The sequence below is a fragment of the Sander vitreus genome, chromosome 16, assembly GCF_031162955.1.
Source record: "Sander vitreus isolate 19-12246 chromosome 16, sanVit1, whole genome shotgun sequence".
In the NCBI taxonomy this organism is placed as follows: domain Eukaryota; kingdom Metazoa; phylum Chordata; class Actinopteri; order Perciformes; family Percidae; genus Sander; species Sander vitreus.
This window is the reverse complement of record NC_135870.1, coordinates 17505648-17518492: the sequence shown is the minus strand read 5'-3', so window position 1 is coordinate 17518492 and position 12845 is coordinate 17505648. Positions and strand designations below refer to the sequence as shown.

At 41.1% G+C, this 12845-nt stretch overlaps 1 protein-coding gene across 1 annotated transcript in view; it reads left to right on the top strand.

Moving 5' to 3' along the window:
- The window catches only part of LOC144531703 (transmembrane protein 132C-like), a 166136-nt gene that overhangs the window by 47785 nt on the left and 105506 nt on the right, over nucleotides 1-12845 (top strand). Inside the window, exon 3 of the mRNA XM_078271961.1 lies at nucleotides 2658-3582. Coding sequence (XP_078128087.1) covers nucleotides 2658-3582 — 925 coding nt within the window. The remainder of the gene's footprint in view (nucleotides 1-2657; nucleotides 3583-12845) is intronic.

Sequence of the window (12845 nt, the reverse complement as noted above, 5' to 3'; positions counted from 1 at the left end):
CTAGCGTCACGTGCAGCGGTATTTGTGTTGCCTGTAACGTCTGTTTAAGAGCATCAGAGAGAAGCGCAGTCATATCAGTGGCACCAGATTTCGGTAGCCAACCCTATTCAGGAAGAAGATTTTTACAAGTAAATGTTCCAATCAATGATCCAGGCAACACACTTACAGTCCCATGGTGGCTAGAACGGCTCCGGGTCAAACGTCAATAAGGAATGGATTAATCTGCGTTATTTTTTTTAACATGTTATTTTGACAGCCCTAATATATATATATATATATATATATATAGAAGGTAATTTGCATCAATACACCTTATGTATATATATTGTTGAATGTACAGTATAGTACACTTATGAAAAAGCTTTATAATATTTTGATGTTCCCTAAAATTGGAGAACTTTAGATGTAATAATCCTTTTTTTTATTTGTATCCTCAACATTAAGATAAAACAGGGTTTTGAGGAGGTGGGCTAAACCTTCACTACATCCTCATTTCCTCCCTCCTTTGTGTCAGAGCCGAGTTCTTTCTGAAGTGCAGCTCCTGTGCCTGATGCCCATTCTGTCCATTTGGCCAGCCGGTCATTGCTTGCTGCCATGGATCGTCACAAATCACTGGCACGCCACATCTCCAACGGCACAGAGACTTTCGGGACAGAAAATCAATGGGCTCTCATGGGCTACTCAATCATTGCAAATATCTGGAGCTTGATGACTAAGAAAAACAGGGGGTGGGGAGGATTTGCAGGATGACGAGAGGGAGGGATGAAAGCAGGTTTTAGGGCCATATTAGGTGAGGTTGGATGGGTTAGCGTTAGCCGGTTGGTTTAAGACAGGAGGGAACTGTGGCTGTGAGCAAGACAGAAAGATAGAGACAACAAATGCTGCTTATCGTTTGAATTTGTTTATATACCAGTGCCAATATGATAAGTTATGTTACCAATACCAAAGAGATAATTGTTTTCAATACCTTAGAACAAAGTTGAAGGGTGAGGCGTGCAGGCAGAGAAAAGAGGCAAAGATAGTGTGAGAGGTGGAAGGGATAGGTGCATGCTGGTGTTCTAAAAACTACGGGAAGGTGGTTATTGTAGTTTGGACCTCTGATTTGGCTTGCTCACCTACACGGTCAGCACTTGGAGCAGCAGCAGTGGCTAACAGCTCACAGGGGCAATAAAGGTACTTTAAAAACCCTTTGAGCCCGAACTCAGTTAAGAGGGAACACACAGACATGATACACATATTTTTTAGATTCAGTGCGACTTACACATTCCAAGGATATCACTATAATTTACTGTCCATCGCAAAAAAAATCATAGAAAACTATATATAACTCAACCTTTTATTTTATTTTCATCAGTATCAAAGTAATGATAGTTATCAGTACATTGCAAACAAGAACTGCTAATAGCTCATTCGTCATACTTTTAATGGTGCCAATTTGCCAAAATGTAAACAAAGACAGGCTACAAACACAGGGCTCAATTTGTAGCCCACAGCTTCCTCAATCACTCCACGGCAACATGACAGGCACTGTTGGGGGGCACAGTTGTGTTTGCAGGTTTTTCTGAAAACATCTTTTTCTTTTCATTAGACAAAAGATGCCAAATTTTTCAGTGCATCAATGTCAATTTAATGTTGTCTTACTACAAACAGAAGTATAAACAAGTAGACGTATGTAAACCAGTACTAACAGTACTTGTACTAACAGGAAATTATGCATTATGGACACACAGTGGGCATCAATCACACTGCAGCACTAAAAATGCCACTGCCAATTAAATTTCACAAAGAGAAAGCAAGATTGTTTTCCATATCTTCCACAAGCTGTCTCACCATCATCCACAATTTGTTTTGATGTTTCACAGCTGGGAGTAGCTCCTACTTTTCCTTTTCAAAAGTGCAAATATCAACAGCACACTCAAGTTGTTTGTAATTCTGTCACTTTTCCAGTGTAATATATGACTGTAAAAACCTGACTGGAATTATTTCATGGAGTACGGAATTGGAACACAGCTCAAGATTCTGACCAGGCATTTGATGCCAACTTTTCATCCTTGACAGTATTGAAACATAAGAGGAGATTGGATTGACAGTGGAAGGGATGCAGGAAGGAGACAGATCAAGTCATAAGAGGGACAAAAAAAAACTGAAAGGAAGGAGAAATTGAGGGAGAAAGAAAAGCAGATCGTCATTATTAAAAGGAACAAGAGCTGGAGGGAACGTGGACAAGACTGATAAACAAGTGACTCAGAAAGACGCAAGTGTTTTGATTTGAGTCTAACTAATTTTCTTAAATAAGAGCAGCGTATCATGAAGGTGATATCATATGGAAATGTCTTTAACAAACCATTTAACATTCACTGCTAGAACCGACTGTAGATATGATTGCCTCAGGTTGCAGGCAATGCATGCAAATATTATGTTAAATGTGAAGTGCCGGCCTCCAGGTCGTTAGTTATTTTCTTCCAATTTTTCTCATTCTGCTCTTTGATTTCACGCCTGGCTCAGGTTTTGTTGGGTTTAGACAATGAATCTTCATCATATAGCCAGAAGTACCATGATGCATGACCAAACAGCTAGTGGATTACTCCAGGTGTTTTGAAACAAAGGTTAACGGGTAGATAACATCTATTCTTTGTCATTTTCTCTATTTGTCTCAGTGGTGGATAGCAAGGGGATCCTGGATGGCCTGCAGAGGTACGGCCCCACGCCAATCTATCTGCCTGTCAGCTACCGGATCCTCAATGCTGAGTCAGCGTTCTTCCTACAGGAGGCAAACCAGGACTTAATGAGGAATTCCAGCCTGCAGGCTCGCACTGAGTCCTTCTTCATCCACCAGGCCCGGCAGATGCCCTTTGTCAATGCTAGTTACGGGCCGCTGTCTGTCCAGCAGCCTGTCCCTATGGAGCTGCTGCAGACGCTGCCAGGGCCATTTAACACGCCCTTTTTCTCTTCAACATCAGTGCCAACATCAACATCATCGCCACCTCTCTTTACATTCAACTGGAAGGTTCACACCTATATTATCAGCAAAAGCATTCACCCCAGTTGGCCAAAGGTTCAAGTGTTGTTCTACATTGCAGGGAGGGACTGGGGTGATTACAGCGCCATCCACAAGCTGCCCTGCGTCAGGATGTTTGCCTTTCATGAGACTCAAGAGGTGCGCGGGACATGCAGGCTAAAAGGTGAGCTGGGGATATGTGTTGCCGAGCTGGAGCCCCTCGCCAGCTGGTTCAGCCTGCCCACTGTGAGGCCGGGTAGGCAGAGGGTCTCTGAGCAGGCCCAGGGCACTCCTGTGGAGCTATACTACATGGTTCAAACCACGGAGAGCGGAGACTGCAGCTCAGAGGATTCAAGAAAAGGCGGATCCGTTCGCCCAGACCAGCAGAGGCCGATGGGCTATTTCGCAGGCCATACACCTATGCAGCGCATTGGGAGCGTCAGGCTGTTTCAGCCACTGTCAGAGCTGAAGCTAGATAATAACTTTGTGGTGATGGCACCCTCCAAACCCATCCGGCAGAGAGAAACCGTCTCTACTTTTCTGGCTCTGTCCACGCTTTCTTTAGTGCCAATTTTCACCCTCAGGTGAGTCAGCCTCTTTCTGGGAGAACACAGTTTACTCTGCTGCTCTGCTAATGTTCTCTCATTCTCCAAACTCATTTAAAAAGACATCATTGGGCATACAAGCAGTAAAAAGAAGCCATTGGTAGACTTTTAGAGGAAGCAGCAGAGATAGACACTTCACAACCACAAATCTGACAATGCATGACATTTACAGTATACACATCTGTCAGTCACTTATCAGTTCCTCCAGGATTTTGCGAAGTTGCGATTGCGCCAATTCATGTGAATTCAACCAATCACCGTGAATTTGGTGCAACTTGCAATTTTGACCAATCACTGCAACTTTTCCGCAAATTTGACCAATAACCTGAAGTTTCCCGCGACTTCAACCAATCCCAGCAGTCCCACGTGCACTCTGAGAGCCAATGACCAAGCGGGAGTGAGAACGGGTTGATCATTTCCTTGTTTCTGATATGAAGACGAGACGTGTGTGACTCGAACATCTCACATTTACCAATAAAACATACAGCGAAAGACCATGCAAAACATTTCAGACCGTCCTGCCAACCTGTATACATTTTAACATCAATGTACGCTGTAACGTTTTTTCACTCTAAAGTCGCTGAAGCTGCTGCCGTTTCAATCCTGACGGCTCTCTGCAGTGGGTGGGGCTGCAGCTCTGTTCCCCCCGCAATTGACGCGCGCGCGCACACGCACACACACACACACAGACACTAACGGTGGATGCAGGAAAAACCGGAGATGAGACGACACAATGACCTAAATTGAGGACAGCTACGCTCATTATTGTAAGTGCAATGATAAGTTAAAGTCCAATAAGTACTTTATCAAACCGTATGAATGTGTGTCCCAGCCCAGGCCAGGATAGCAAATTAACTAACAATGTAAAGATCAACAAGCCACTGACACATATGTTCAAATTTGATTCATTCAATAAATTATCATTTTTTGTCTTTAATCCACCAGCCATTTTCATTATACCAACATTTGCAGCATCCTGAGCCTTTTTGGTAAGGTTACTAGGAAATCTCAGCCCAGAGTAGTTTTATTCTACCCAAAACAAGTTTCCTTTTTATTTTTAAAGAACTATACAAAAAAAAAGAAATCACAACTTTTTTTTGAAACTTTCACTGTCTCCTGCCACTTCATTGCAACAAACATACAAAAGACATCGCAACTTTTATCGCAAATTTTTACAAAAGCTCCTGCGAAATCAAGCATTTTAGGCCGCAACAATCTCAAAAAAAGGCCGCGAAATCCTGGAGGGACTGACTTATGTGTAAAATTGTGCTGAGGCATACAACAGGAGGAAATTCTTAGTTATTGTATGTCCGAGTAATACACTGAAATTAATCATGCATGGTATAACTAATCTAGGACAGCTTCTTGGTTTCTAAAACACATAGACCACAGTTTGTAGGCAACACAGATATAGTCCTACCATGTACAGTATTTACTATATGGTTGTACATTGGAAACGTTACTTATATCAACTTGTTTAATCAAAAATGTATCTGCAGTTGGCAAAAACCAGGGATTATCTCTAGCTTTACAGATTAGAAAATGTGTGTATGATAAGCTTTTGATTTGCCACACCAGACTCCAGTCCACAGCCATCATTGCCATGACACTGCTAGTCAACTGCCCAGCATCGATGTCATTAAGCTTGTTTATTTAGGTTGTTTGTCTACTCATCAGAAAAATACAATATCGTAAATGAAAACAACATGGGTGACAACATAATATCAAAAATGAAAAGAAATGTTAACAAGACAGTGGCAACCAAGAGTGCCCCTTTGTAATCAATTACCTGGCTTTATTGAATGAAACAACACAAACAGATAACACTCTCAGATCCTTTTCCTGCGTTGCTTTTGCCGAGTAAATGTTATATATGTAATTTTAGCAGATGTTTTTGTGAAATAACATTATTTCAATGACGAAGAAAGGGCTGGCCACAAGACGAATCTTAGCTCTGGACCATCTCAACAGCTATTGGTATTTATTTCAAATTTTTCTGGAAAGTGGAACCACAAGCTAATTCAGTGATGTTCAACTTAAAAAAAAATACCTGAAAACTGAAAGCAAAGTCTGTTCATTTATGGTACTATATTTTTTTCTGTTTACAGTAAAGGGCTCATGTGTATGGTTTGGTATCACCGTTACAGAATGTGTATTTTTGTATTCATACCACTACCTTGCTTACACAAAATGATGATCTTTTCTCTCAATACAACCCCTAAAAACCACATGTAGCTCGGCCTTAAGAAGAGATTTACTGGCTGCTGAAGATGACATATTATTGCACCACTTGCAATGGATACAGTGTTTCCCAGAGAAGGTTTGTTTGTGTTTATCGTAACCTTCCAAGTCATTTTGGAGATACAGTAGAGATATATTGTCGTGCTTAACACCTTTCAAACTGCATCTTTGACAGTCTAGAGGCAATTGTTTGACTGGATAAAACACCTTAATTACGCCCTTGTGCTATTCATGAAGATTGTTTTCATGTACGCACCTTCAAAATTGCCTGTCTGAAGAAAATTTGTATCTGAGGTGATTCCACACAGCAACAAAGTTATTGATTCATTGAGCTTTGTCTCATACAAATTACCATTCAAAGTGACTGTAATTGCTCCATGTTGTTTGATGCAAATTAAGGTGTAAGGAATATGCATTCCGCCGGGCTACTTTTATGCCTGAGATCTAAATCACGGCAGATGAAACAGTTAGCAGCCTCAAAGTGGAGCTGTGACAGAGAGCCTTGGCAATTTGTCAACCCTGGGTGAGCAGGAAATCTGCCAAAAAGCCTCATTGCTTTTCCTCTCACTCCAGTGATGATGAACTCCCAAGAAGTATTAGCGCGTGCAGTGTGTGTTTATCACATGTGTCAGCATGTGTGTAAATGGCAACTTTAAAGGCGGTATTTTTACTTTTAGTGCCTTTTTGCTTCAGTGTTGCACCCCAATCGTTCAGAAGTTCATCTTTTTTATGTTTTCTGTTGGGATAGCACAAACTTAAAGCTTTAGTGCGTAACTTTTTGATATTAATAAACGTCCGTTACATTCAAACCATTGCCAAATGAGTTGATACAAAGCTAATTAAGACTATCAGCTCCACACAACTCTCTCTGTATTTCTCAGTATGGCTATGTTCAGAAGATTGTGTCGTCCTTTCCCGTGCCGAAGCTCGAGTCAAGATAATTACCTCTTCTGAAGAGTCCGTCATGTTTTTTTAATCCTCTGTGTCCTCATTGGGTATTAGCAAATGCATGGAGGAGGGGTGGGGGAGGGTGCGCAATCACATAAGGCTTGTATCATGTGGGCGTGTGGTGTTTGGTGTTTTAAGCCCCCAACGCCGTTGCGTAATCCTAGTGCACGCAATATTTAGGGTTAGGGTTAGCTTTGGGTTAAAACGCAACGCCCGGGATGGGCGCTTCGAGGGGCACGGGCACAAGGGAACCACTGTGTGAGTAAAACACTTTAAAACCTCCTTAAAAAACCAAGTTTGGTTATATAAAAGCTGTTTAAAAGAAAGCCAGCTATTAAACGCAGGTTAAAAGAACCACTGGACAGGAGGGACAGCGTGAGAATAAAACTTTAAATAAAAGGTCACCTCCACACCTGCCCTGGCCCGGAGAGAGATAAAAAAAAATATATATATACAAAAATATAAAATTATGAAAATAAATGCCCCGGCGTCACAATATAAAACAATCTCTCCAAATATTAAGCCTGGGGGTTAAGGTTAGGTGCCTTGAAGTCGACGGTCGCAGCGCTGCCTTGAAGTCGACGTTGGGGGCTTAAAACACCATTGAGCTGGACGCGCCGACAGTTTTGTCGTCATTACTTAGAATTCCTCATGGGGGAGACAGAAACTACGCACTATAGCTTTAAACTAACCAAAATACCTTGTTAGCAACCAAAAGATTAAACCTCAAAGCGTTTGAAAATCACAAACTACTTTACAGTACTTGACTGCCAGCTTACCAAAACTCTGAACTGTAACTCCCTAATTGTACATGTGTTTGCCTATTCACTGTGTTGGTGTTTATGGACAGTTTACTTTACAAGTAGCTCTGGTGAGTTTGTCCCAGTGGCTAAGGCATCATTAACTATTTATGTTCTCTGGAGTTACTCTCTTTCATCGCCATTATCTTTTCTCCCCCCTTATCCATCCCCTCTCTCCTCCACTATAGTCCAACTTGTGATAAAAGAATACTGAGAATCTCTCTGGACAGGCCTACATACGCTGCTGTCAGATGGAAAAAAAGTAGATTTTCTTTTCTTTAGGACTGTAAAACTCTTCAGAACTTTGGTGAAATAATAAGGTGTGTAATCCTCTTAATTAATTGTTTACAAAAAGATGCATTGACGTAGGATTCTGCCCGCACAGAGCACCCTTAATTGTTCAAGCCTATTATCCAGCAAAACCTAAAGTGTGACAAGGCATGCCTCCATTTTGTTATGCTATCCCAAATGTCAAGGCAAACCAACTATCACTGCTAGTGTTGTGTGGCAACAGTCAGAGAAAATAAGAGATTTATTTTATTGATTATGTGAAGCATATTTCCAAGAGGACATATTTAGAGAGATACATCAATTTATGTAATATTTTTTAGTCTGCTTTGTTTGCCTGTTTGAGAGCACCATATAAAATCAGCAAGTTGCCTATTTTATTTTGTCCTCATCGGTTCAACCAATCATAAAAATGCCACATGGAAATAAAATGTTTTACTAATAAACAAAACATGGAGACACAACGAGAGAGCAGTGACACTTTTCTAATCTGTAGGTTTTCCCTAAAGCGGAATTTTTGGCCAGACTGCATGTGCATAAACCTGAGCAGGTTCGGTGGGAGACCGTGGCTGGAGTACTCCATCTACAAAGCTACAGTAGTTTCATGTTTCTGTTTCCCCAGTTGCAAATTTGGTGCATCTAATGACAGAGATAGTGTTCACCAGGCAAGGATTTAATAATTGAAAAACTGTATTGGAGAAAGAAAAGGGAATCAGCGAGGTGAAGCTCTGCTCCTGGCGGGAGGATGAGCCGCGGCGGTCGGGCGTGGAGCTCTCAGCCTCCCAAAGGTGGCAGCAAAGCGGTTAGGGTCTGGCTTTGTCCTCAGCGGGCTGCAGTGCCGTCTGATATCGCGGCATTAGTATTACTTTTTGAGACAGTTTCAAAACCGGTTAAAAACATCTCGTAGTCGTGGTAAATAGCAGTGCATTTCTGTGTTTTGGTACAGTTGGTTTTTGCACCTGATGCAAACTGTACAGGAATACACATGAACTGTACTAAGAACATGTTTTCAAGTGGACTTGAGCACAGATCATGTTCACACTAATCAAACGAACTGGACATGGGGTCAAGCGTACTTGGACCTGGCCCAGGTCCCTGATCCAAATACACTAGTAGTAAAAGCCCCCTTATTACATTACATTATACAGTATTTTGAATTGTCACTTGTATTTCACTTCACATAAATAAAGATGTCACCATAAATTGCATAAAAATGCATCAGAATGCAGGAAATGAAGTGTTTGAGGCTCAAAATTTCCTGGGGGATTTCCTGTCCCCTCAAAGGCCCATTATCAGCCAGGAAAAATTGTAAATTAACACTAGTTGTTGATGCCCAACCAACATTTCTTACTGGACTTCTTAGGAAATCAGAAGCATACAGGATTAGGCCAGCGTCTTTACCTTGCTTGCAAATCAGCACACTAAACAGAAGGGCTTTTTTATTGGTCATTTTCTCTCTCGGCTTGTTGTGTAATTGGCTGTGTTTGACCTAATCCAAACTAATCTAATTATTTTGAATGTAATTGCAGGCTTTTAACCTTAGCCGCTGGAAAAACACAGACATTTGTGCACACACAGATTCATGAATATGCACATATACACTCACATGTGCGCACACATACTGGATACTGATACTCACACACATACATTGAACGAACCTGCCCTTAGCCAGCTGTAAAGTCATGGTGTGTTTGTCATGCTAAGGGCTCCCAGTGGAATCAGTAATTCCCTGCTCCCTGCCTCATTAGCCATGGAAAGAGTGGCGGAACAGGTTGGAAAAGGGTTCTCCAGCTTCTCCTCATTCAACATGCAAATGAAAACACCATTTCCTCCTGAGCAAATTAACAGGCTTTTCAAAAGATAAATTGCCCCAGCTGTATTGTAATTTGGACTAAACAATCCGACATATTCCCACAGAACCCCCCGGGGGAAGTGTTGTTGATGAATTTAAATGAATTTAAATATCTGAGAGTGTGAAGGTATAAGTATGGGATTCTTCATGCTGTGCCAGCCCAAACAGTCAGCAAGAGTTGTTTTTATTATTCAGAGATTTAGCATGTGAAGGAGGCAGGGTCAGTGTTTGGGCTATAAATAAAGAGGTGGATTTAGCTGAGGCTGGTTTGGAGTTATACTCAGACATGATGCAGTGCATCGTGTCAGCTGATTCTGATCCTTTACACAGTTCAGGTTTACTGGTCGTGCGTTTGTTATTGGCTATTGTTTGCTGAAATATCAACAGGAGAAAAGGTTGGAATAAAGATGTTCTTCTCAGTGTATTAGCCTTATCTTGACTGTACTCGTGAATCAGTTCTTGCTAAAGGTCACCCAAGACAGGTATGTCTCTTTTCCATTTCTGTACTTATCTGTGCTTTTCTTCATATGTTATCTGCCTCTCTGTCTTGGTCTCTTTTCCCTCCTTGTGTTGTTTAACCTTTCTCTCTCTGTACGCGCTCTCTCCTTTTCTGTCATACTCTTGCTTTCCCGGGGCTTGACATGTTCCTCCTCTTTGTGCTGAAATTCCTTTCTTTTTATATTTAAATATCCGGAAGACTGCATTAAATTGAAAGTAAATTCTGTCTCAGTGTAACTTGTTCTTCTGCTCCCTCTCTCTCTGTTTGTTCAGTTGGCCTGCTCACCAGTGTTTACTTTGAAAGCACATACTTTCCTCATCTACTCATTAATAGGTTATTAGTCATTTGCGGCCTAGGGGGGAGAGTTCACTGTTTAGATAGTACCCGCTATTGGGCCCTGCCACCACAAAGCAATCACCAGTTGCCTGCAGCAAGTAATTTGAATCCTTGTCCTTTCTACACTGATGATTTTCTATCACTTTTCTCCTCTTGAGTTTGTGTCTAAACTGATTAATGTATTGGATATTGGAAGACCAGAATGTATTGCTCTGCCACTTCCCTGCTGCCTGTCCTTTTTTCTTTGCTCTTGCTCTTGCTCTGTCTATCTGCCTTTTGGAAAAGGCTACATGTCCCCAAGGGAATTTTGTGATTCCACACCTTGACAGAGGGTCGTACAAACATGGCATACTGTTCAGAGTGACACATGCCTCCAAGACTTTGGAGTATCGACAGGGTCAGAGGTCGCTTCGGTTTTTCTTTCTGGTTCTTTTGAACTTGTGAAAGTCTTGCAGGCTTTTTATAAGGGAAGCAGAGGGAATAAAGGGAGCTGGAGTGGGGTCCTCCCTAGAGAGCGGTGCTCTATATCGTGTCTAGTGATAGGATTACTGAGTAAGTAAGTAAAATGTGTGGTAGGTTCTGTAGGCAAGTGTACAGTATCTATCGCTATCAAGATACATTGTCCACAATCTGATACAAAAACAATATGGATCATTTCATAATGATTGATACACCGTGAATCAAAGCTGAATTTCAAACAGAATTTTTATTCTGATCTGTCAGAGATTTATACCGCAGACATTATTAATACCCATAGCTGGTAAAACAAATGGGAATAGCACAGACGTACACAACTAGCATTGACGCTGTACAGTTGAGTTATTCTTGCAACAATATTCTTTCAAATTTCTCTGCTTTACATAAAACATTACAGAGCAATTAAAAACAAATAAAAAATGTAAAACAGGTAAAATACGAGAATAAAATTCACAGTGCAGTATAAGAAATTAAAGAAAGGCAACATCAAAAAGAAAGGTCTTCAGCCTTGATTTAAAAGAACTGAGAGTTGCGGCGGACCTGCAGTTTTCTGGGAGCATAAAAACTGAACGCTGCTTCCCCTTGTTTTGTTCTGACTCTGGGGACAGAAAGCAGACCTGTCCCAGACGACCTGAGAGGTCTGGGTGGTTCGTAGTGCAATAACAGATCAGAAATGTATTTTAGCCCTAAACCGTTTAGTGATTTATAAACCAGCAGAAGTACTTTGAAATCAATTCTTTGAGGCACAGGAAGCCAGTGTAAAGACTTCAGAACTGGAGTGATGTGATCTACTTTCTTGGTCTTAGTGAGAACTCGAGCAGCAGCGTTCTAAATCAGCTGCATCTGTCTGATTTTTTAGGTAGACCTGTAAGGACACCGTAACAATAGTCAAGTATACTGAAGATAAAAGCATGGACAGGTTTTTTCAAATCCTGCTGAGACATAAGTCCTTTAACCCTTGATATATTCTTAAGGTGGTAATAGGCTGACTTTGTTATTGTCTTAATGTCAGTTTTTGTATTGGACTTTAGTCCCCAGGCGTTAAGGTTATGTAAATTTGTGTGTCGTCCGCATAACTATAACTAACACACACACAACTAACTTATCTTGTTGTTTTCCTTAATCTGAGCCAGTGGAAGCATGTAGATGTTAAACAGAAGAGGCACCAGAATGGAGCCTTGGGGAACTCCACACTTCACTTCAAGACCTTTTCAAGACCATTATGAATGAAATTTAGGACATTTATCACAACATCAACTAAGCCCTAAATTCAGTTTTTAGTAAGTAAGTATCGCTTAACTTGCACTTCCCCATAGCTGAAGAATAAAATCTGTGGTAGATTCCGAAAGAGACTTGTGCCAATAACATGAAAGCTGATTGGCTGCAATATAAGTTGCATGTTAGTCTCATTTGTAGTCGTAATTATATATGGACTAGCGAAATAAAGAATTACAACACCACAGAATGAAAAAAAGAGCATTAGAGACCCTGTATTTGCATTGATGACAACACAGAGGAAGTTTGTTCCTAAAAACAATTCAAAATCGCAAAGATAAGGTTCACACGTTGGATGGCAACTCGACCTCAAAAGAAAGCACCTGAAAGAGTACCTGTGAGGATCCCTCTCTCTGTATGACATGACAAGACCTGGAAAGAGGTAACTGATGTAGTGACATTTTACCAGGCCAAAGATATGATTCCCATAAAAAATGGGAATAGTTGGAAATAGTTTTTCCAACACGGCCATTCCACCGCTGTTCTCCGACTGCCATGCCAACATTCAACACAAAATTCTAAATGT